Here is a 25,448-nt window from a genome sequence, read left to right as displayed (position 1 = left end):
TTTTTATCATACTAACAAGCTTCTTAGGTATTCCAAACCCTACTAATATATTATATAATTTATCTCTTTTGACCGAATCATATGTTTTTTTTTAAATCAATGAATAGCTGATGGATATTTTGATTATATTCCCACTTTTTTTTTCAAGTGTCTGTCTGATGTGAAACATTTGATCTGTAGTTGATCTGTTACGTTTAAATCCACATTGATAATCACCTATAATTTCATTAGCATATGGAGTTAGTCTTGTTAAAAGAATGTCAGATAATATTTTATATGTTGTTGAGAGTAGAGAAATTCCACGGTAATTATTGCAGTTCATTTTATCACCTTTTTTAAACACAGGAATAATTATGGATTCTTTCCACTGTTGAGGGATTTCTTCTTTATTCCATATTAAACAAATTAATTTATGAATTTGACATATTAATGAATTTCCACCATATTTAATTAACTCAGCTGGTATTAAATCAGTGCCAGATGCTTTGTTCTTCTTTAGCCTTTAATAGCATATTTAACTTCAGTCAAGTTAGGTTCTGGAACTAAAGGTTCTGCTGTGTGGACTTCATTTACTTCTGATTTATCTCCTATATGGACATTTAAAAGGTCATTAAAGTAGTTCTTCCATCTATTTAGAATATCGTTTGGGTCAGCTAGAAAATCACCGTCTTTATCTTTTATCAAGTTTACTTTATGTTGCCACCCCTTTCTAAACTCATTTACACCTTTATATAAATCTCTGATATTTTCATTTTTTCTGTGTTTTTTCAATTTCGTTAATTTTGCTTTTCAAGTAATCTCTTTTTTTACTTCTAAACATGCGGTTAACTTCTCGCTTTATTCTATTATAATTGTTTAGATTTGTATCATCAGAGTTATTTAACCACCTAAGTCTAGCCTGATTTCTTATTTCTATTAGATTATGACATTCATTATCAAACCATGGCTTACTTTTCCTCGGTTTATGGTATCCTATACTTTCTTTATCTGCTGATTCTATTGCACTACGTATGTGCTCCCAATTCTTATTTACGTCTGTTTCATTTATATTTTCATCATCATTTAAATCCTGCAAAACATCAAATCTATTTGACAGTTTAATTTGGTAATCTTTCTTAATTCCTTCATCAGTAAACTTTCCTGTATCAAATTTTAGAACTTTTAGATTTTGTTGTTTATGATTTATCACTGAGAGTCTTTCTCTTAATTTAGCATTTACTAAATAATGGTCATTGGCACAGTCAGCACCTCTATGTGTACGAACGTCTATTATACTAGTATGCCTTCTCTTATCAATGAGAATATGATCTATCTGATTATGAGTTTTACCATCTGGAGAAGACCAGGTATATTTATCGATATGTTTATGTTTAAAAGTGGTACTTTCCACAATTAAATTCTTTGATGTTGCAAAGGTAATCAATCTTATACCATTATCATTACTTAATTCATGAAGACTTTCTTTACCAATCGTGGGTTTAAATGTCCCTTCTTTGCCAATTTGTGCATTACAGTCACCTAACACAATTTTCATATCATACTGAGAAAATTTATCAAAGACCTGTTCTTACTCTGTATAAAAATCATCTTTAGTATTATCATATTTATCTTCCGTTGGTGCATGTATGTTTATTAAAATAATTTTACACCACCTACCCTGTAAAACTGCCTATGATATCCTATCATTAATAAATTATACTGTTTTAAGAGCCGAGATAATTCTATTATTTATGAAAAAGCCTGTTCCAAAATTATGATTTTCAGTACCACCATAGAAAAAAGTATAATTTTTAGTTTTACAATTCCCTTCTCTTGGCCACCTAACTTCCTGGACAGCTACTACATCTAATTTATAATTAACTATCTCATTAACTGTACACTCAAATGCTCCAGGCCGGTAAAGGCTCAGAACATTCCAGGTGCCTAATTTAATATCCTTATTCCTAACGTAGATCTTATCCTTAGTCCAGGGACCTCCCAAAGTAGTCCCCACCCGGAGATCCGAACGGGGGACTATTTTACCTCCGGAATATTTTACCTTGGGAACATCCATGGCCTTATATTTCTGTTTCTTGACATGTCTTTTTACAGTGCAGAGTTGTCAGCTCTACGCCTAACCCCCAATATGAATGGAGGAACTACTACACAAGACAAACATCTCATCTCTCTCTCTGTACTTATTTCCTCCATTATTCAAATTATTCCCATCCGATTTATTTTGCTTTCTATTACAATTCCTCTGTTCGCTTTTCCATTTCCTTTCGTATTTGCTTTCCTAAAAAAAATAGCGGTAAATGTGACGTCACGCAATATTGAAAATATATTCACCCAACTTCAGAACACAAAAAATCTAGTTTTGACTGCATAAAACGTTATCTGAACGTGTCCATACAACTAGGCTAAAAAATAATTTGAAGCGATATTTCTTCTTCTGGGGCTGATAAAAAAGCAGTGGCAAAGTAGAATGTTATTTGTTTAAAATAAACATTCAGAAACTGCACGATTCTATGTTCCATACGTACGTAACAGGGGAAGAAAATATTAAATATTAACTTGTAACTAGCGAATCGTTATTGAAGGTCACGTCAAAGTTGAATATCGGAAACAGGGATTATGACAACATTCTAATGCCATTATCCTACCGTCGCGCTTACTTGATAATATATAACGATTTTACTTAACGCTTGGTGACCGGTTTTTAAAAATTTACTGAACTGCTGTAATAAAAATCATTCCACCAAGTAAAATAATTTATGAACAATAAAGAAGCTCGTTCACACTTCATCTTCATTTACTTTGTTGGATGAACTTTCTTTTTGCCTTTGTAGGAGTTAGAGGAAGAAGAAGAACACAACTGAAAGGTGTGTTATAATTTCAGGTGAAGCACACATTAACTAACCGAAATAGGTCCCATTGAGCAGGACAGTTTTCTATTATTATCGGTATGTGGATTCTGCCTTGAGCCTCCTGGTTCTACTTCAACATTAGAAAGAGTCTTCGTATGTGTGTTATCAGGACAAGTTGATCGTACTGTTGTAAGTTAAAATACTAGGTAAATTTCATCACTTCTTTCTCTTGTGATTTGATGTACGTAACTTGTTGGAACTTGAAGGTTGTTTGATTGATTGATTTGCCTCATTTTATTTCGCTTCTTGTTCCACTTTCTGCTAAATTGCGAGGATGGGGATGAAATTGATGAAATTGATGAATAGACACTTACACACATCCATAAACATCCATAACCAGGCCCGGATCTCCGGACTCGTAGCGCAATGTGCTAACCACTCCGCCACGGGGGACGGCTTAAGTTGAAGAGTTGTGAAAGAGTTGTGAATTGTAAATAATTTAACTCCACTAACTCCACTTTCATTCGTAGCAACATAGAGTCAGCACCAATTCAGAAAACTTGGACGGAAATTGGTATGGATGAATATAGATTTGTACTTTATGTATTTCATATTTCTAATGACGTAATACACCATAGTAAAATCATGAAATGCTTGTAATTCTGATTTGTTGACATGATTACATTGCAAAATATAATCAAGTAACGTCATTTGTACAAATAATTCTTTGTGCACTGAATACAGCTGGAATTTGCAATATCACCCACAATCAGTAATAGTCTGTGCTCGTTGACATAATCACACTACGAAATGAAGCAACGGCGATACAGTCGGCAAACGTATGGCAAACGTAGCAAACATATTGTGTAGAAAAATGTATCAATAAATATGTTAAACCATAAATAATGTCAATATCATTAATCTGTAAATCAACATGCCATGTTTTTGGAAATATCATTAGAAAATCTCCACAATTCAGGTAAAAAGACTATAAAAATGTTAAATTCCTATTTTAAGTTACAATTGTAGCATTCCACCGAATAATGTTGTATGGCACTTTTAGGAATGTGCTGAGTTACGAGTGAATTCATGCTGAGGCCCTGTGACTACGGGCTACAAACTGGCCAGTTATAAGGTCAGATGTTGCTTAAGGATTGATACTGTGCTTGCATAAGGTTTTATGTTTTTTTCTATTGTAGTCTAGTAATATATTACAGGTTTTATCCGTTGTTTTCGCAATCACAGAAATGTGCCATACAGCCATATTCGGTGGAATGATTCAATTCGGAATGATTTCGTTTCACTAGAAAGAAAAACGTAACATATTTTTATTAGTTTAATTAACAAACTACACAAACGTTTCCATAGTAATTACAGTATCAGAAACAGAAACAGAAAAATTTATGTTTGCTATCACCACCCTCATTACAATCACATATCATTTAGATATCTGCTAAAAAGATTCCTCCACAATTATAAGTGCTAAGGGTTGACAATTTAAGTACCCTAACATTATATTTTAGCATAGTCAGAAGTCTTTTGTGGGGCGTAAGAAAAATTAATATTATTTTCAATAGTTTATTGATGAAACTCAAACAGAACTTTTGATTGTATATCACATTTTATCTTTTATCAAGAAGAAATTTCCAAGCAACAATTCAATTAGTAAATTGTATTATATTTGATATATAAATCTGATTAACATTAATAACTGTAATTACAAATACAAATATACTTACACAGGCCAACAACACGTATTCCACAATCAGATTGTAGTTCTTTTATTGTTTTAGGGTTGGTTCAAAGATTTAATTCTTACTTTTACGTTAAAAATAGTATCCATCAATCAGCAATTCGCATGAGGGAAATTCTAAATGAAATTGAACGCGACGGGACAAGATTAGTAGATATCGGCTATATATTAAATATCCATCCGCGTAATGACAGTATTAATCACAAAATAAAGAAATAGTGCTCACAAGAAAAACAATTAACTAAGACATATAATATTAATATTAAATTAAATTAAACTTAAATTATAATCTTAATACTACCAGGACAGAGACAATCACTTCAGAGATCATCGATTTCACAAAACCAAAATAAAATGTATACCTAACGGCTGCCAGAGCAAGAGCGAGAAACCTGCATACAACGCAAGAGACTTTCCTTCCTTCGATCACATGACTTGTGACGTAATACATCCCGATAAAGAAAGAAACGAGTAACTTCTAGCACACAATCGGATGCAGATTTTTGCAACCAAGGAATTTAGTTACATTACGTATATTTATCGTTTGCTTTAATGAGATTGTTCAAATATTTAAAATTGTCATTGATTTCTATTAAATATATATATATATATCTATGTGCACGGTGCCATAAACCATGCCAATAATTTACTGATGGACAAAATAGTACGTGTCCGAAAAGTCACGCAACCCGGTGATTACGACCGTATAACGGAATAGCGAAAAGCGAATGAGGAGAAACGTTTTTTGCCAAGAGAATGCCCTGTATATTGGGAAAATTTAGATAGACACACGCATGTAAGAACATGCATGTTTTAATAACAAATAAGTAAAGTGTAGCCAAAGAGGGATTTTTTTTTTTTTTTTTTTTTTTTTTTGCAAATCGTGTGTATTGATGCACGGAACACACTGAGGTAAATTATTGCAACATTTCACAATACCAGCGAACAATGTGGATGGCCATCTATTGAATTTGACTGAAAAATAACTTTGACGACGTTTCAAAAACATTGTACAAGGGAATAAATGGGCTCTTCCAAAAATAGATGTTTACACAATAATACGAGGGAGACTAACAAAACTATTGCTGTCACTTGTCACTAACACACGTGTTTCACCTCAGGCAATCACACTAAGGCACTTTTAACTACAAATGAGAAAGTTGGTTATTCTCGAACATATGCAATTAATTGCATACACCTTGCAACCCTGAAAAGTGGGTATCCCTACAAATTAAAGCAAAGGTTCCAAGTGTCCACCATCTTCTTGGATACATAATTTGGTTCGCTTCATCATGTTCTCAGATACCTTCTTCAGGGTTGCAGCACCGATATTATCAAGTTCCTGTGTAATGTTTCGTTTCAGCTCCTCCAATGTTCTTGGTCTCGTTTGGTATACTTTCTCCCTTAAGTAACCCCACAGAAAAATCTGGAGATGTTAAATCGGGAGAGCGACTTGGCCATAATTCTTTGGATATTAGACTATCACCAAAAAATTCCCTCAGCATACGAAGAGATTCATTACATGTATAGCAAGTTGCTCCATCTTGTTGTAGCCAAGCATCACGTTCGTCACAGCGGTATCCACTGTTGTCTCAAAGAATAAAGTTCCCACAATACGACGTCGCGATATTGCACACCATACACCGATTTTCGAAGAGTGCAAGGGTAGTTCATAAAACTGATGTGGGTTTTCTGTCACCCAATGCCTGGGATTTTGGCTGTTGACATACCCATCCAATTGAAACCAGACTTCGTCGCTAAAATAAAAAATATTCAGTACATTGACACCATTGAATGATTGAAACCAATGACAGTAACGCAACCGTGCCGGGACATCCACGGCTTTCAATTCATGAACAAAACGAACTCTATACGGGTAAAATTTCAATATCCATACAGTCTTGTGAGCAGTTGACTTGCGTAAGTCCAATTCTGAGGCGAGTTTCCGAACAGACTTTTGTGGCGCCGTCACCATTCTTTGTTCAACAAGCTGCAGAACATCAGCTCCTGACACAGAAGGGCGCCCTGAACGTTGCCTGTCATGTACTGACCCAGTTTTGCGAAACCTTTGCACAAGACGAAAAATTGACGACTTATCTGGAGAGGGACTAGTGGGAAACTTGGTGCTAAAAGCTTATCTTACGACAGAATATGACGATATTCGAATATAATCTTCAACAATAAAAAATCTTTCCTGTGTAGATATGGCATTTTGAAAACACGCACACGGCGTCAGCATAAGTAGACACAATCTGGAATGCTTTTCTCGGAAATCGGCAACCACCTAAGGCACAGAAAACATAATTGATACACGTTCTTCTGTATCAATATTTCAGGGTTGCAAGGTGTATGTAATTTATTGCATATGTTCGAGAATAACCAACTATCACATATGACGTTAAAAGTTCCTTAGTGTGATAGCCTGATGTAAAACACGTCTGTTAGTGACACGTGACAGCAACAGTGTTGCCAGTGTTCCTCAAAATATTGTGAAAACCTCGAATTTTGGAACAGCCCATTTATTCCCTTTGTGCAATGTATTTGAAACTTCGTCAAATTTATTTTTCTGTCAAATTCAATAGATGGCCATCCACATTGTTCGTTGGTATTGTGAAATGTTGCAATAATTTACCTCAGTGAGTTCTGTGCATCAATACACATGATTTGCAAAAAATACTTTTCCGCCTTTGGCTACACTTTACTAATTTCTTATTAAAACATGCATGTTCTTACATATGTTCGTCTCTCTAAATTTTCCCAATATACAGGACATTCTCTGGGCAAAAAGAGTTTCTTCTCATTCCGTTTCGCTATTCCGTTATACGGTCGTAAACACCGGGTTGCGTGACTTTTCGGACACTCTGTATTAGTGAGGTTTAGAGCTCTTTTATCCTTCGTAATTTGTATGAAGTCACTTTTTTATTTTTGTACCGTCACTGAAAACTCAGGAAACATTTTTTATTCATACTTCTTCGCTAAGACACGAAGTTCATAAGAAACTATAAACCAAATTTTATAGAATGTTTTAGGTCAATTTCTAAGTATTCTGTAAATAAAATCCCCTATTTGATTACTTCCTATTAAGCCCGTTTTCTTCATCATTGTAACATCACTTAAAACCATGGAAATATTTCAGAATTCTTACTTCTTCGCTGAGACAAGAAGTTAACAACAAACTATAGACCAAGTATTATCGAGTGTGTGAGGTTTGTATCTAAGTAATCCAATATATATAAAGCCCCAATCCCACCACTGACTGACTGACTCACTGATATAAATGTTCTCCATGAAGGACTATCACCCCCCATGAAATTGTCCCAAAAGACCGAGAAAATTCAAAAATCGCTCAATCGGTCCTTCCTTAAGGGTGAAAATTCCATTTTTTCACGTCCTTAGCAACCGTTGCCACGGGCATTTCTCTTGCACACATTGTTTCCTTCAATTCTTAATTGTTTAGCTACATTATATTTTTCACAGATCAAACACAGATGAATGAACTGATTTTCAAAAGATGCCTCAAACAAGGATGACATCTACACAAGAAGAAGTTTCAGCCCAGACACGATTACGTATATATTGGTTAACTCAATGCGAAAATATCTACATCGTGGTTGTTTTAGTTAAATGTTTAGAGGCATAATAACATACAATTACTTAGAGAGTTTGCGGTGCTTGTTGTTCTCCATGGAAACGGACGTTGCTAGGGAACTTAAAGAAAGTTTATTTTCACCCCAAAAACTACTGTAAGTGAATTATGCTGGAATTTTCAAATTTCAAAATATGAACGTCAGAATTTATTACAGAGGAGAGGTAGGAATTCTTGGGGGATGACGGAAAACAATTATTTTTCAATTACGTTTAAAAATGCGAAAATGACAAGTGGCTTTTCCGATTTAGTATCGCAATTAAATTCGTTTATACAACACATCCAACTAACTATCTTGAAACGGTTATTACTTACTTAGTTTATTATTAAGAAAATAGACAATATTTGTAACATAATAGAGACTATACTCATAACATTACGTTGAAAACTTTTCAAATAAGCAAACCACGTCGGCGAGAGCAAGAGACGCTCACTTAGCCCATTTCAAAGGATGAAAATATCCGTTTCATACTCCCTAGCAAAGTTTGTTTCCGTCCAGGAGCTACAAATCAGCAATTTTTCCTTCATGGCTTTTACAACTTCTACATACAATAATTACATTTGCAATTGACATACCTTCTTTAAATATTTTTTTTTATTGCAAACGAAATTGGAAAATAGTTAATCTTGATATCTAAAATAACAACAAATCTCCTGCATATGTTTCGATTTTTATGAATCGCACTGATTAATGTAAGCGCTGTTGCAATGCTAGATTAAAAATGTACACGGTCATATTCGACTGAGGCGACACATGGTGTCCAAGAAAATAATAACAATTCAAGTAACTTGCACTTTGTATCTTTCGGTGCTTAGTTGAGAGTTTTTAGTGCCTTCGAACATTTTTATTATCCTCGAGGTTATCAATATCACATATGATTAAATTCATAGTTAGGAAACATGCATCAGACAATAGTGACATCTACATAAGAAGATTTAGTCCACAGATAACATAAACACTCATGTATAACTTACTTAATTAGTACTCAACATTCGATACGCATGGTTATTTTAATGACATGTTTTAGACATGTAATATTGTCTTGTTAGCTATGCCTGTAATTGAACTTGGGAACAGACGTTGAAAATGAATGGTACCTTCATGTCATATTATTCCAGTTGTGACGTCAGTTAAAATATGACTCGTATCGACTTTCCATTCCTTACGGAAAATAAATTTTGTAAGGGAAATTCTTCTAATAACCTTGAGGGAAATTCATTACCAGAAGAAAACTAAGAGTGTTGCTCATGTTGTTTAAAAATGATTCGTGTGCACAATAAGAGATTCTAATAATATACCGTAGAAAATATGGGCTGTATCTGTCAAGTGAAGATAACATATATATTTCCTTCATTTTCATGAAGGAAACACAAATGAACACTGATGTATTGTATGTTAGATATAACTAGAATTTCCTTCACCGTTAGTTAGGTTTTAATTTGTGTGCAGAATACATTTTTTGTGTTATCTTAAAAATTGATACTACGGAACTTAAAGAACGTTTATTTTCACCCCGGAAACTACTGTAAGAATTATGCGACACTTTTCGAATTTCAAAATAAGAGCATCAGAATTAATTACAGAAGTGGGGTAGGAATTTAAGGGGAAGGACGGAAAACAATTAGTCTATTTTTCATTTACGTTCAAAAATGTGAAAATGACAAGAGACGTAAAATATTGCTTTTCCGATTTAGTGTCGCTATTGAATTCGTTTATACAAAATATCTAACTATCTTGAAGTGGATATTGCTTACCCAGTTTATTATTAAGAAAATAGGAAATACTGTTTTGAATGCTAGTAGCTAACTATATTTGAGCCCGTACACACATAACGTTACGTTCAAAACTTTCCAAATCTGCGAACCACATCGGCGAGCGCACGGAATGACGGAAGGCAATTATTTTTAAATTACGTTTAAAAATGTAAAAAAGACAAAAAACGTAAATACGGCTATTCCAATATAGTGTTGCTATTCACTTCGTTTATATGAAATATCTGACTATTTTGAAACAGACAATATATACCCAGTTTATTATTATGAAAGTAGACAAAAATATTTCTACAATACTAGATCATTTCCACACATAAAGTTACTTTCTAAGCTTTTCAAATAACCGAACTTATACACATGTTCCTCTTCATCCAATACAACATGCAGGCATTTTCAAAGTCATTAAGATCTATGAAGAAATCCATCTATAACATGATTGCGCCCACAACGTGGCCGAAGGTCACGCATGCGAGCGTACAAGACATGGCCGAGGACCATGTCGAAAGTACGCGAGTCTTTATATAAACTCATATATATATTTACTTTCAATTAATCAGGTTTTTAATTTTTGTACCGTCACGAAAAAACGGGAAATATTTTTTTTATTCTTACTTCTTCGCTGAGACACGAAATCCACAAGATACTATTGACCAAATATTGTCGAGTGTGTGAGGATTTTAGCTAAGTAATATTTAAATAAAATCTGCTATATGATTACTTTGTATTAAGACCGTCTTTGATTTTTGTACCGTCACTGAAAATCCGGGAAATATTTTTGAATTCTTACTTCTTCGCTGAGACACGAAGTACACAAGAAACTATAGACGATATATTATCGAGTGTGTGAGGGTTGTATCTAAGTAATCATTAAATAAAATCTTCAACGTGATTACTTTCTACTAAGCCCATTTTTTGGTACCGTTACGGATAACACGGAAAATATTTGTTGAATTCTTACTTCTTCTCTGTGACACGAAATTCATATGAAACTGTGAACCATATATTATCGAGTGTGTGAGGTTTGTATAAGTAACCTTTATGTAAAAATTTCTATATAATTACTTTTATTAAGCCCTCTTTAATTTTTGAACCGTCAAGAAAATCCAGAGAAATATTCTTGAATACTAACTTCTTCGCTGAGACACGAAATTCAAAATATATTGTGGAGCAAATAATATTGAGTGTGTGAGCTTTGAAACTAAGTAATCTTTATATAAAAAATTATATATCATTACTTTGTATTAAGCCCGTTTATATTTCTGTACCGTCACTAAAAAAACAGGGAAATATTTTTCAATTCTTACTTTTTCACTGAGACATGAAATTCACAAGACTCTATGCACCAAATATTGTCGTTCGTCTAATGTTTGTATCTAAGTCATCTTTAAATAAAATCTTCTATACGATTACTTTCTAAGAAGCCCGTTTTCGAATTTTGTACCTTCAAGGAAAACCAGGAATTTGTTTTTTTTTAATTCTTACTTCTTCGCTGAGACACGAAATTCACATGAAACTTTGGACCAAATATTATCGAGTGTGTGAGGTTTGTATCTAAGAAATCTCTCTATATAAAATATTATATATGAATACTTTTTATTTAGCACGTTTCTTATTTTGGTACCGTCACGAAAAACGCGGATCTTTTTATTCTTAATTCTTCGCTAAGACACGAAGAAACTATAAACAAAATTTGGTATATTGTTTCTTGTGAACTTCGTGCCTCGGCGAAGAAGTAAGAATTCAAAAATATTTCCGGGGTTTTCCTTGACGGTACAATAAAAAAAAAAGGCTTAATAAAAAGTAATAATATAGAAAATTATATGTAAAGATTGCTTAGATACGAACATCACACACTCGATAAATTTTTGGTCAACAGTTTCTTGTGAGTTTCTTGTCTCAGCGAAGAAGTAAGAATTCAAAAATATTTACCGGATTTTTAGTAACTGTACAAAAATAAAAAAAACGGGCTTAATTGAAAATAATTGTGTAGATGACTTGATTTAAAGATTATTTAGAGACAAACTTCACACATTAGATAATAAATCGTCAATAGTTTTGTGTGAACTAAATGTCTCATCAAAGAAGTAAGAATTCTAAAATATTCCCGATTTTTCCGTGATAAAAAGGTAAAGTGCTCTCCTGTGCATAGCACCACGCCTTGAAGGCTTATAGGGATGTGGGGGTAACGCCCTACACTTTCTTGATCCGGTCGTGAGTGGGAGTGATGTGATCAGCATCACGCCCCTGACCGCCTTTAACCCCCAGGGTTTCCCCCAGGTACACATGTTATTCGACGCTGGGTGGGCGCCGCTTCCATCGTTAGTAAAGTTCCCGGATTTGAACCGACCGGGGATCGAAACCGGGACATTAGCATGGTAGTCAGATGCGTTACCGACTTAGCCACTGCGGCCACTTTCCGTGACGGTACAAAAATAAGAAACGGGCTTAATAGAAAGTAATCACATAGAAAATTTTATTCACAGAATATATATATACTGACTGACCTCACACATTTGAAAAAAAATGGTTTATAGATTCTTGTGAACTTCGTGTCTTAGCGAAGTAGTAAGAAAAAAAGAAAATATGTCCCGTATTTTTCGTGACGGTATAAATATCAAATAAGGTCTTAGTAGATAGTAATTATATAGATGATCTTATTTAAAGAATACTTAGATACAAAAATCACACATTTGATAATATTTGGGCTGTAGTTTCTTGTGAACTCCATGTCTCAGCGAAGAAGTAAGAATTCTAAAATATTACCCCTGTTTTCCGTGTCATTACAAGAATAAAGAAAAGGATTTAATAGAAAGTTACCAAGCAGAAGGTTTTATTCACAGAAGACTTAGATACTGACCTTACAAATTCGATAAAATTTCAATTATAGTTTCTTGTGAACTTCTTGTGTTAGCGAAGAAGTAAGAATAAAAAAACATATTTCCGGATGTTTCGTGACGGTGGAAAACTTTTAAAAAAAGGTCTTAATAGAAAGTAATTATTTAGATGAATTCATATAGAGATTATTTAGATACAGATCTCACACACACGATAATATTTGGTGTATAGTTTCTTGTGAACTTCGTGTCTCAGTAAGGAAGTAAGAATTCAAAAATATTTCCCTGGTTTTCCATGACGGCACAAATATAGAAACGGGTCTATTAGAAAGTAATCACATAGAGAAAATTATTCACAGAATACGTAGATACTGACCTTACACATTAGATAAAATTTGGTTTATAGTTTATTGTGAACTTCGTGTCCTAGCAAAGAGTTAATAAAAAAAAATCCGAAGTTTTCGCAACAGTACAGAAATCAGAAACGGGCTTAATTGAAAGTAATTATATAGATGCTTTATATAAATATTACTTAGATATAAACTTAACACATTCTATAATATTTGGTTTATAGTTCCTTCTGAATTTTGTGTTTCAGCAAAGAAGTAAGAAAATTGAAAATATTTCCCGGATTTTTAGTGACGGTAGAAAAATCAAGATAAAGACTTAAAAGAAAGTAATTATATAGATCACCTTCTTTAAAGATTACTTAGAGACGGCCCTGACACATTCGATAATATTTGTTTTATTGTTTCTTGTGATTTTCGTGTCTCAGCGAAGAAGTAATATTTCGAAAATATTTCCCGGATTTTCCATGACGGTACAAAAATAAAAATCGGGCTTAATAAAAAGTAATCACATTCAACATTCTCTATAAAGGTTAATTAGGAACAAACATCATACACTAGATAATATTTAGTACACAGCTTCTTGTGAAATTCATGTCTCAGCGAAGAAGTAAGAATTCAAAAATATTTCCCGTATTTTTCGTGACGTTACAAAAATAAAAAAAACAGAATTAATTTAAAGTAATTATGTATATGACTTTATTTAAAGATTACTTAGATACGAAACTCACACATTCCATAATACTTGGTCTATAGTTTCTTGTGAACTTCGTGTTTCAGCGAGGAAGTAAGAATTCAAAAATATTTCCCTGTTTTTTTAGTGATGGTACAAAAATAAAAAACTTGCTTAATAGAAAGTAAACATATAGAAATTTTTATATAAAGATAACTTATGTTCAAACTTCACACACTCCATAATATTTCCTCCAAACTTTATTTTGAATTTCGTGTCTCATCGTGCACCTCTCATCTACACACTGTGCACATTTCGTCCGATTCCGATTACTCCTTCTGGGTGTTGCATTTTTAATGGCGAGCAGTTTAGATATCAGTCTATTAAATTTATTCCTTTTTTAAAGTTAATTTTTCTTCTCAAATATTTACAGCAGAATGAATCAATTGTCACTGATTTACATAACTGACAGAATAATTCAGTCCTCAGAAAGTGTCGTTGCGATAAATGTCCTAAATTTCATGTTTGAGAGTTTATTTCACATTTTGCAGGTCATTTCGCATCATTTCGTGAGAAAACAAGGTAGCAAAATGAACCTCACATCTTTCAGAAACATGAAAAATTAACGCTACAATGTGTTATTTCACATTTCGTGTATTCGTCAAAAACTAAATATGTATTCCCCTACTTATTTTAAAGCCCACTTGACATGTGCAGACAACTTGGGCTTGTACCTATGATTGCATGATGATGTGAACCATCCCAATTTGGTGTACATACTGATCTTGAAAATCGCAGATTACAAGTTGGTGTGCTAATCAGGAGATTACTACAATAAGTCAACTTTTGAAACAAGTTGATCTAAATTACCCACTGTTGAAGGTCGCAATTGGTAATTAAGGTTACCAGATTTCCAAAGAGCCATTTGAGAATAATATTGGGTGTAATAGTTGTAAGGTTGCCTTGTAATCAAAAGGTCTCAGGTTTGATACCCAGAATATTTCCTTGCAACTCTATAATATCGTAATTATTGTAGTAATGGGAAGGATCTTGAATATATAATTTATTAATAGCATTTACAGCAGTATCATAGTAAGCTACCATAAATTGAAAGGTAATGACCATCTGTGGAACAATTCCTCTGTAAACTGCAAGTTCAGTGGTGATTGACTGACTCAAACTGAAAATAATACACAATATGTTCAATCTAAAACCAGATTTTTTTATTTACAGAATATTTATTGCAAACACTGAAATAATTATATTATTGTTGTTCAACATATCCTCTTCTAAATCCTGACAAACCAAAGAATGGACTTGGAAATTCTATTTTATATTTTCCATCGAAAGCCAGGGAGGGTCAAATGAACTGCTAAACCAATCGGTTTTGTCCAGTTGCTGTGGTGAGGGGAAATTCCCATGGTAATCTGAGTTGCCAAATTTTTCGTTTCAAGTCTTTTTCAAAACGGGTGGCATTCCCAACACGGCCAAGTACGGCGAAGCCTAATGGTTTCCATCGCATAGCAAGCGAATGGGTCTCTGATTCCGTGCCTCTATCTGAAATGTGAGCAAAAGGTAGCTTGTTGACAGGAAGAGATGTCGTGTAGCAACCGGTAGCAACACAGCTTTCAGCCCCTTGAACTGGAGGCAAAAAGTCTTGAGTTTCCTCAAGTTAATTCTTTGGCCGGGGTACTTTAGTTCAATACACTTACCCCAGCATATGACAGGTGAGTAGATACTGCAGGATTATAATTCTTTCAGAAACCCAGTCATGGACCACCAACCGAACCTCATTGGCATCCTGGAAATGCTTTCCGCCAGCACGTTCTTCAGTGGACCGAAAACTACAAAATTTGACTGCGTGAGGTATGGAGGCCGTGGAATGCTCTCAAACTGCAGCTCCTCTTTACTCTACACTGTTGCTCCTAATCAATGTGACCTCACATTGTCGTAGAGAAGATGCATACACACATTTTGGAACTTTAGCTCATCTGGAATGCTAACATGGGCTCATCCAACATTAATGTTCAATAGTGATGCCACCTAGGGCTCCCGCATAGCCATGTGGTTAGCGCTCTCGTCTTTCGTGCGAGAGGTCCCACATATTTCTTCTCTGTGATGGTAGACAATATATTCCACATATAGAAGAAAAAAAACATGTGGGTTATTGGAGCACTTACTACGTGAGGAACTCATATTTCCAATGTATTCACATTAAAAGCATTTCGCTTAGTTATACTACAAAATTCAACATTAAGAGATATATTGTGTAGCAATGCTTCATAAGTTGCCTAGCAACAATTAACAAATAAATAAATAAGTTTCTTAATGGGAATTTCAGCCAATTATCAAATTTTGATATTAACGAGAAAAGCGTTGAGAAATTTTACCTCCTACATTTTCCATGGTGTGTTTATTTTTGTAACTGGAGTCAATTCAACTGAACTAATCATACAATTGGCAATCACAGCTGTTTTGTGTGCTGAAACTGTTATTAAACTTTATGCCACAAAATAAAATCTTTTTTTTGTTCCCCATTGACTAGTTTAAGGATTATATTAAATAAATATTTTGATCTGGTGTTTCCAAGATCAGCTGTTTCTTTTCAGTTTTATAAACTTATCAACACTCAATGTAACTTTGTTTATTACAGAGTCTGTTTGTTCTATTTGCAAAATTGAGGAACATCAATGCTACGACTTTCCAAAAAGTTCACCCGAATGTTCTAGTCCTCATGCCTATTTCGACAGTGAGTTTTGCGGGTATAAGTGTAGTACGTATCTTGTAAATTATTTATCATATTATATACACTTAGTCTAATTTGTTATACAGAGAATCCATATTACCTCTCTGTCATATGCCTAATATTATTATCTCACACAAATAGATACAAATACACATCTTCACAAACACACACACACACACACACAAATACAACACCAAAAATAAAGTATGGAATAAATGCATCTGATGAAAGTAAGTAAGACTTCGATTGTCATTCAAAAATAAATTTGCTTACTTGCATGTGTAATAGTACAGAAAAACGTATCATGCAGAAGCCAAGTACCATAGGTGTGAGTAAAAAAAATAAAAAACCTTCCAAATGAAGAAACATAAAAATAATTTGCAAATGAAGTCCAAGAGATATCAAAAGTACATGAAGTAAGAGAGACTGTGAGCCGTGTCTCATAAATAAACGAGGCTGGAGCACGACATTGCTCATCGACGAGTCTAATGACAGAGTGTGTCGCACTGAGAAGCACATGTAGACACGAAAAACACAACATGTAGACACGAAAAACACAACTGGACGTCTACTGACACATTAGAGAACGACCGTAAAGCACTGCAGTCGTAGACTCAATGATGATGGCAAACAAAACACAACCCTTCACGACACGTTCTTACACTGAAGACAGGAGTAAGTCATCGTCACCTATCCCGAGGCACAAGTTCTTGAGTGTCCGACGGGAGAGCACATACTGACGAGAAGAGATGACTCCCCAAACACAAACGAAACTCACTGCGACGTACAATAACGCAGTAGGATGCACGATGAAGCACTGTGACGCACTATGAAGCATTGTGATGCACTACAACGCATTGTGACGCACTGTGACGCATTGCCACGCATCATGACGAAGATGTCCACTGAGAGATGTAGGGAATCGGCGAATCTTCCGGTCACGGGAAAAAGTTCGGCGTTGAAGCACCAATTAAAGGCCTTGAGGTAGCGGTGACACATCCGTCAGGTCCAATGATTCATCCGGATGGCAGAAATTTAACGTAGTTTGCATCTCGACGACTGGAAATCCTGCGTCATGATGGCTGAGAAGACGGTGCAGTCAGAATGGAGAGAAGGGGGGAATTACTCAGTTATAATAAGCGATTGTGACTGATGTAATATACAGAAAAGTGTCCCTCGGAGCGATGTGAAGGGGGTGTTTTACGTCTACACTAATCATTATCAAGGCTATTTGATGAAACAGGTGGCGGCTGAAGGGCAAGGGTAGCGCTCCTCGATGAGGCTGACAAGGGATGGGGGTAAGGGCCTATGGGAAATTGTCTTAGGGGTACAAGAAATAGACTGTGATTCAAGGAGGGAACTAATAGTTGGTTTGGTTGAAGCTTTCGTGGCTGTAGGCTTTTCTGGGTGTGGATTACAGGAACATGATTTGATTATTAAGTAGAGAATTAATAAATAGATCAGAATTGCAACAATTGCTATCAAGGTCAGATTGGTATAATATGTGACAGACATCTCAGACCCTTGCCTGTCAAAAAAGAAAAAGGGGAAATCAGTTTTAAAAATTCTTGTGTGTGCATACTAAGCACTTCCTCTTAGTATTTTGGGTACGATAACTGGTATGTAAAATGGTCAAGGTGTAATTGTTCAGGAGTTTTAACGCGCACGTGACTAGCACTAACGATATGTAAGGTCCTCAATGTCAAATATTTAACAATGTAAATTAAAACGAATACATTTAAAAATGACGAAAAAAATAGATAAAAAGTGAAATAAATATTGAAATATAGAGTTAGATATTGAGCGATTCGAAAGTGCGAGTACATGTTGTAACGTTAAGGGGACCCATCGCGAGAAACAAGGCGTCACTCCCAAAATGGGCCCATAGGTACAATATGACTGTATTTTTACGACCCACCACTGATGTGCGGTGTTCTTTGCTCACTTGTCCATCTCATGAAAATTTCAAGGTGCTGCAGTGTTAGTACACTTTGAAAGTAAGTAATGAAACAGGCTTGATTCAAATCTGTAATGCAAAATTAACAATGCATTTTAATATTCACGTGGAGACACAAAAGTGACTCCGTAATCCATCCAGATTAAAAATGAAATGGGATTTGCGCAATGATACATTGTATTGAGTATAAATACTAGAACAAAAATATAATTTTCATTACAGTAAATATTCTAGGAGAACATATTTCCAAAAAAAATAATTGCCATGTGCTAAAATGCAACCTAGTTCTATGCTATAACTGCTATTGAACAACACGAAAATATTTTTGTTTCTCAACCCACTTGCAGTATATACTTTCATGATTAACTTGCACATAGGTTTATTTATAACTCTGTAGTTTTGCCCTCTTATGTCAACGATCCAATTTGTTTGTATTGTACAAGTTTGTATAGTAGCTGTAGAATTGATATGCCGTTCATAGAAATTTATTTATAGTTACTTCTTTGCAAACTGAAATTAATATTAATTTAATAGATCTCCCATACTATCACATATTGACGCGGCATTTTATCTTTTCATATTGTGTTGCTCGATCGGCTCACTCCATTTTCGTCTGTCCCCTCCTGCAGTAGAAACCACTTTGCACCTCACACAAACGTATTTAAAACTCATCCTATTTTTTTCTGTTACTGCGTACCCATTCCTGTCTTATGGATGAAATGTATTGTGCCTTTGAATTCTGAAAATAATTTTTAACTCTCTTTTAGTGGATCGTGATCAACGCTGCGAAGACAATGGCGGTAGATGCATGATTAAAAATGAGTGCCATTCCTGGATTAAGATAGGGCCATGCCCGGAAGGCCAGGTGTGTTGCGTGGTGGGTTAAGTTGCAACGAGGTTAATCATCATTGAGCATGGACTAGATTGGATCTCTTCACAATAAATATCTTCGTTACTCTAAATGAAGAAAATGTTTTCCACCAATATCAATAAAAAGCATAATTAATAAAAAAAATGTCTCAATTTCACCGTTGTCTCACAAAACAAAAGGCTAAAATATGGTAATGTGTTTTTCTTACCAGCCATATTACTTACCGATACCTTTTTACTGTATTATACAATTTGGTATTCAATTTAATACATAAGTCTTAACGTTAAATATTCTTATGCAGTATGTTTCTTGCAGTATCACATGGTTGTATAATACCACAAATGACTTGAATTTTATGAAATATATAATGTGACAAATGTAAAAGGTTAGGTTAATTTAGAAGATTTGAAGATATTCATTTACACACGTGTATACCCATCTCCCTGCAGTATGAATTGTAATTTAATAAAGAAATACTTTAAATGGTATGACACATAGAACGTGTAGGAGAGGGAAGACGAATACTAGATATCTATTTGGAATTTTGTAGTTAGACAATTGAAGCCAAAGATTGATGTATGGAACGAAGATGAATCTGATAGGAATTAGTAATAATGACTATAACATTTGTGATTTTTCTCAATAGAGTTAAGTACAATTACCAGTTTGCAATACGACATACAATATAGGGTAGTAAGTAAGCCTTATATTTTCTTAGCCGCTCTTACTATGACTCAAACTTCAGTTCCTTAATGTTAATAACGTTCTCTTAATTTTGCAATAAAATAAATAGGTTCGTGTACGTGGCATGGTTCTTCCATGTACGAATAGGGCTCAAGTTAATGTGTATCTCGGAGTTCGTAAATGTTAATGTTTCGGAAGTTATGATTTTAAAAAGCTGTCTTATGAAAGTTCCACGTTCAGCATTTTCACAGTGAGATATAAACAAGATAACAATCACTACAAATGTGCATTGTCACAGAAGAAAAAAGTGCTTTTTTGGACAGAACCCAATGAATGGCTACTTCAACAAATACATTTGGCAATTAGACAGAATTCTGGTGGTGGGGTCTTATTGAAAGAATATGTGACACTTATTATACGGTGTACAAGACACAAGAATCTCCGACCGAGAAAGTTTTGTGTTAGCAATGGAAAGTGAATCATCGTCTCTTCAAGCTGCACGAACTCAGCGTTTAAGGCAGTGTATAACTCAATATTCATGAAGAAAAATATTAATGTACAAAACAAACGGATTTAAATATTTTCTCCCAAATAATTGTAAAAAAAATATTGTCGTCGTAAATAATAGTAATTTGGAAATTTGAAAATGATTACTAAATTGCTTTATATTAATTTACATATCTCTGCGATTTGATATACTGTTAAAATGTTTAATCTTGCTGATCCTCATTTCCTGTCAATCGTCGATGATTGTATCACGATGATAAAAATTATAAAGTATCAAATTTAGATTTCATAACGTCAATAATTTAAGATTGAAAAATTCGTAAATAGATTTCATCTAAAAAACAATTAATTAGAAATAGTTGTTTTAGTTTTGTCGTCTCATTTATGGCAATCGTTACAGTTGATAACCTTCATTATTTTCCCCGTCGTCTCAATTAGTCTGAGTACAATTTCTGACGACTTGTGTTAATTTCAATCACTTCTCCATCCAGAAGTTACATAAAAGTGCGTTCTACTGTGTATAAATCATTCTAAAAGTCCTAATTACCATTCAATCAATTACATTCGTATTATTAACAACGGCACAAGAACTTCCTGTAACCAGAGTGGTATTTGAAAGAAATGCAGTATAGGTGAATTTCCAGTAGGTGTATAGCATCCCCAAGGCAGTTTCGCAACCACACAAGGGGACCGGAGCTTGGCTCCCCCCCACTAACTTTGGACGGAAATCAATTTTAGAGGGGACAACATTGACTTCTAATGGCAACTGCGGGGGGCAAAAAGGGCAATTGCCTCCCTAGATTTCAAATTTTATGCAAATAAAAATACATTTCGTGAAATTTATCTGCTCGCTTCGTTCGCAATATCTCCACTTCCTCCTCTTATTAAGGTTAGAATAATAGCTACGGAGGGTCTCCCTGATGGCGGAGTGGTAGCGTCGTCGCATTGTAGTCAAGGGGTCCCGAGTTTGATACCCAGTGGAGGCACATAGTGATTCGGATCCCACTTTAAATTGTAGGTCCAATCCCGATTAGCCTTAATGTCCATAAAGTGGATTTAAAACAGCAACTCAATCAATCAATCAATCAAACACCATAGCTAGGGGAAGGCGGTAGTCGGCCCTGGGCGCCGAACGATATATATGAAATACGTTTTAAAAGAGAGAATGTCATGGTGCCCCATGAAATTATTTGCGTTCTATTTTAAATCAATATTGTTTTCCTCTTGAAAGAAATTTCATCTCAAAATTTAGTTGCTCGCTTCGCTCGCATTATGATTGTTTTCTGTAATGAATTGCAAATTATCAGAGAGAGAAGTAAGACTTCTCTTCATTGATTTTGTATTAAATGCATGAATAATTGTTTGGAGGAAAAGAAGCGTGCACTTTTGAGAGGCAATTTACGTCATTTTTGCATTTAAGTTTATTATATGGTGTATGAATTGATTATGTAATGTGTTTAAATAATATATGATGTATACATATGTATTAAATAAACTTTGAATACGTGCACTGTTAACACACTGGCGTACGCAGAAGGGGCTGAAGAAAATTATAAAAATCAAATGTTAGCAGTCAAGCAGTCGGGAAAACGCAACGTAACAAGTGCAAACCCACCTTAAAATAACACCCGATAAAAATTTCTTGTCTTTGAATAACTTTTGAAACGAAGTCTTATCTTAGAAAAACAATGGAGTATCACCAAAATTGAATTATGACTATGAATTATATGATTTAAGCAAAGATTTAATCTCGCTAGAGTGGTAAACAATATTATTACTTGGAACTTCTAGTGTTAATACAATTGTTGCCTTTCAACAACTTCCGACAATGTTTTCTTAATGTTAGAAGGAGAAGGCGACATCGATTATGCTTTCAATACAATCGTCCTTGCAGCTAAAGGGAAAAGGTAGTAAGTACTCTTTTCTTTATATAGCGAAAGTACAAAGACTGAAGTTTGTTGCTTCAATGCATAGCATAAGGGAAATTAAGGAGATAGGCTTGAGTGTCGCACAGGAATGTAAGTTTGTCTGGTGCATTCTAAAAGTGGTGGAATTCTAAATGCTTTCTCTGACCAGTAAAGGCTAGATTTATGGCACTGTACACGCGTTCACATTCAGCTGCAGATATTGGTACAATTTCCATTTAATTCAGATACTATTTGAGTGAGTTGGAAAATGTGGTTTTGGATTTTCTTTGGAGATGTGAAAACCTTTAACTAGCGCAGCAGTAGTGCAGGTGCACCGGTTCTGCGTCAGAAAGTGGGGCTCGGTGGGGCTCGCCTTAATGGTTTGCTCTTGTAAGGCATAAGCCCCATTTTCTCGCAGTGTTGCCAACACCTTACTCGAAAAAATCACCAAGGTTTTTTCTTGGTCTAACCTAACCTAAAGCAAGGAGCTGGCAACCTTGCTTAATGGAGTTCTCTTGTAAGGCATAAGCTCCATTTTCTCACAGTGTTGCCAACACCTTACTCGAAAAAATCACCAAGGTTTTTTTCTTGGTCTAACCTAACGTAAAGCAAGGAGCTGGCAATCTTGCTTAATGGATTTCTCTTGTAAGGCATAAGCTCCATTTTCTCGCAGCGTTGCCAACACCTTACTCGAAAAAATCACCAAGGTTTTTTTTGGTCTAACCTAACGTAAAGCAAGGAGCTGGCAACCTTGCTTGAGGCTTGGCTTACAGCGCATAAAGCAATTTTTGCCAACCTACTGGTACTTTTGCCATAGCCTTTTACAAAAAAGAGAGAGGAGAGAGAGAAAGGGGGAAGAGTTAAACAACCGACAGCGCTGCCAACACCTACCTACAGCCTTTTTTTTCTTGGTCTAACCTAACCTAAAGCAAGGAGCTGGCAACCTTGCTTGAGGCTTGCCTTACAGTGCATAAAGCAATTTTTGCCAACCTACTGGTATTTTTGCCATAGCCTTTTACAAAAAAGAGAGAGGAGAGAGAGAGGGGGAATTAAACAACCGACAGTGCTGCCAACACCTACCTACAGCTTTTTTTTTCTTTCTACTTAGCAAAAGCTACTACCTTTTTTTGAGGCTTAGCCAATTTATATACTGGCGTAACATACACACACTGGGCAAGGAGAGCCGGCAACAAACACGCACTGCCGTAAAAGAGAGAGAGATGGGTGGATGGCAAGGCAGTATGTGTGTGCGTGTGTGTGTATAATATGTAGCATTATTAACTAGAGTGTGTTGGCAACCCACCTACAACTAAAAAAAATAGAGATGCCAACGTTGCTGTAAGATGAAGAGAGAGAGAGACCTATAGCTGGCAACAGTGGTGATCGAATGTTATCGTAATTATCCAAGTCTGGGACCTATGTTTATATATCGTGACATTTGTAAACCTCTCTCGGGAACGATGTGCCACACACACATGCGAGTGCGTGCCTGTATTGTGACGCAAGCAAACAAACAAAATAATAATTGTTTTTTAGGATCCCTGGCCCCTATAACCTCGCCAGGGTGCGTGGTGCCCAACCAAAAAAGTAAAGGTTCTAACGGCTGCGGTTGTAGATAACCACACCTCTGTAGAGTTTCACGTGTTTTTTTTTCTCTCAAACTTCCATGAAACTCTACAGAGGACCTCCGTAATGCGTGCAACGTGTACTAACGACTCTAGTGTTATTTTGATGTTGTAATTTTTTGGATATACAGTTTTATTGCGAGATAGATAGAAAAATAATTAAATTTATTATAATATTTTCTTGATGAAGATGGAGAATATTTTTTGTTTTTGTTACAAATAAAGTTGCATGCTTTTTTTTCTAGTGTGTGTGTATGTGTGTTTTGATGTTCGACAGCATCTGAAACGATAAAAAAAGAAAGAATTTTATTGTTAATTTTCTCGTGTAAAAAATAACAAAATTTTGTGCAAATTTCTGATTGTCTTGTGCTATAGTGATGTAACTGATAACTGATGAAATTGACATTGTAACTGATCTGAACTAGTGAAATTCGTACTGTGCCATTGTAACTGATTGTGTTAGTACTAAAAATTCCTTATTGTGCAAGAAAAGATGATAAAAACCTGTTAAAACTGCTCTGTGACCCTCTCGTTCTTCACGTCGTAGGCGAAGGACTTCTCTGCAATCAGGATGACACTGCATAGGGTATCCTCGGGCAAGGCATCGTGGAACTCGCAGACGACCTTGATGTTGGTTCGATCGTTGACCACCACCTGCTTCCTCTTAGATGTGTTGATGACGAACATGGGTCTGCGTGCTTTGAATTCGCTGGGCGTGTAGTACATGTCCACGCTTCCCTCGGTCACGCGCTTGTAAGCCGTGTAAGCTTCGTAAAGTTTTAAATAATCGTTTTTGGTCATGTCGAGGTTGTAATTCTCGCGCGGGAACACTTCGTTGCGTCCATTCTTGAGATAAACGTTCTTGATCTTGCAGTCGTCGAACTTGCTGGAATCTTTCTCCTGGTTGTTATCGCGCCCGGTCTGAAAAAGCACTACGACGAAATCTGGCATGTCGAACTGTATGTTGTTGAACTGCGTCGTCACGTCGAATTCCATGTGACTTCCCGACGCTAATTTTTGCACGCACTGGTAACCGTGAAAGTGAATCGGCACCTGCGGACTTTTCAAGATCTCCGCTTTGTACTTGAGGGCGTAGTTCGTTTCGTATTCCACCACCGGCATTCTCAATTTCATGCTCCGGATGACGCATTTCGCTGCTTCGGGTAAATTGTTGGCTATCGGCGTGGTGCCGTCCGGACCCAAAGTAGCGTATCGCATCAGTGCGTCGTTGTCGTTGGCCGCTCTTCGAAACGTGATCCTCCGTCCTCCCTTCCACATG

The 25,448-nt window shown here is 35.4% G+C and overlaps 1 protein-coding gene across 1 annotated transcript in view; it reads left to right on the top strand.

The window, feature by feature from the left end:
• The window catches only part of LOC146004714 (uncharacterized), a 63,691-nt gene extending 44,042 nt beyond the window's left edge, over positions 1–19,649 (top strand). Inside the window, exons 2-3 of the mRNA XM_083143669.1 lie at positions 16,526–16,645; positions 19,343–19,649. Coding sequence (XP_082999795.1) covers positions 16,526–16,645; positions 19,343–19,461 — 239 coding nt within the window. The 3' untranslated portion in view covers positions 19,462–19,649. The remainder of the gene's footprint in view (positions 1–16,525; positions 16,646–19,342) is intronic.
• The last annotated feature ends 5,799 nt before the right edge of the window (positions 19,650–25,448 follow it).

The sequence above is a fragment of the Lepisma saccharinum genome, chromosome 22 (genome assembly GCF_977018435.1).
Source record: "Lepisma saccharinum chromosome 22, izLepSacc3.1, whole genome shotgun sequence".
In the NCBI taxonomy this organism is placed as follows: domain Eukaryota; kingdom Metazoa; phylum Arthropoda; class Insecta; order Zygentoma; family Lepismatidae; genus Lepisma; species Lepisma saccharinum.
The sequence above is the reverse complement of the archived record's forward strand: the minus strand, read 5'-3'. Positions and strand labels throughout refer to the sequence as shown.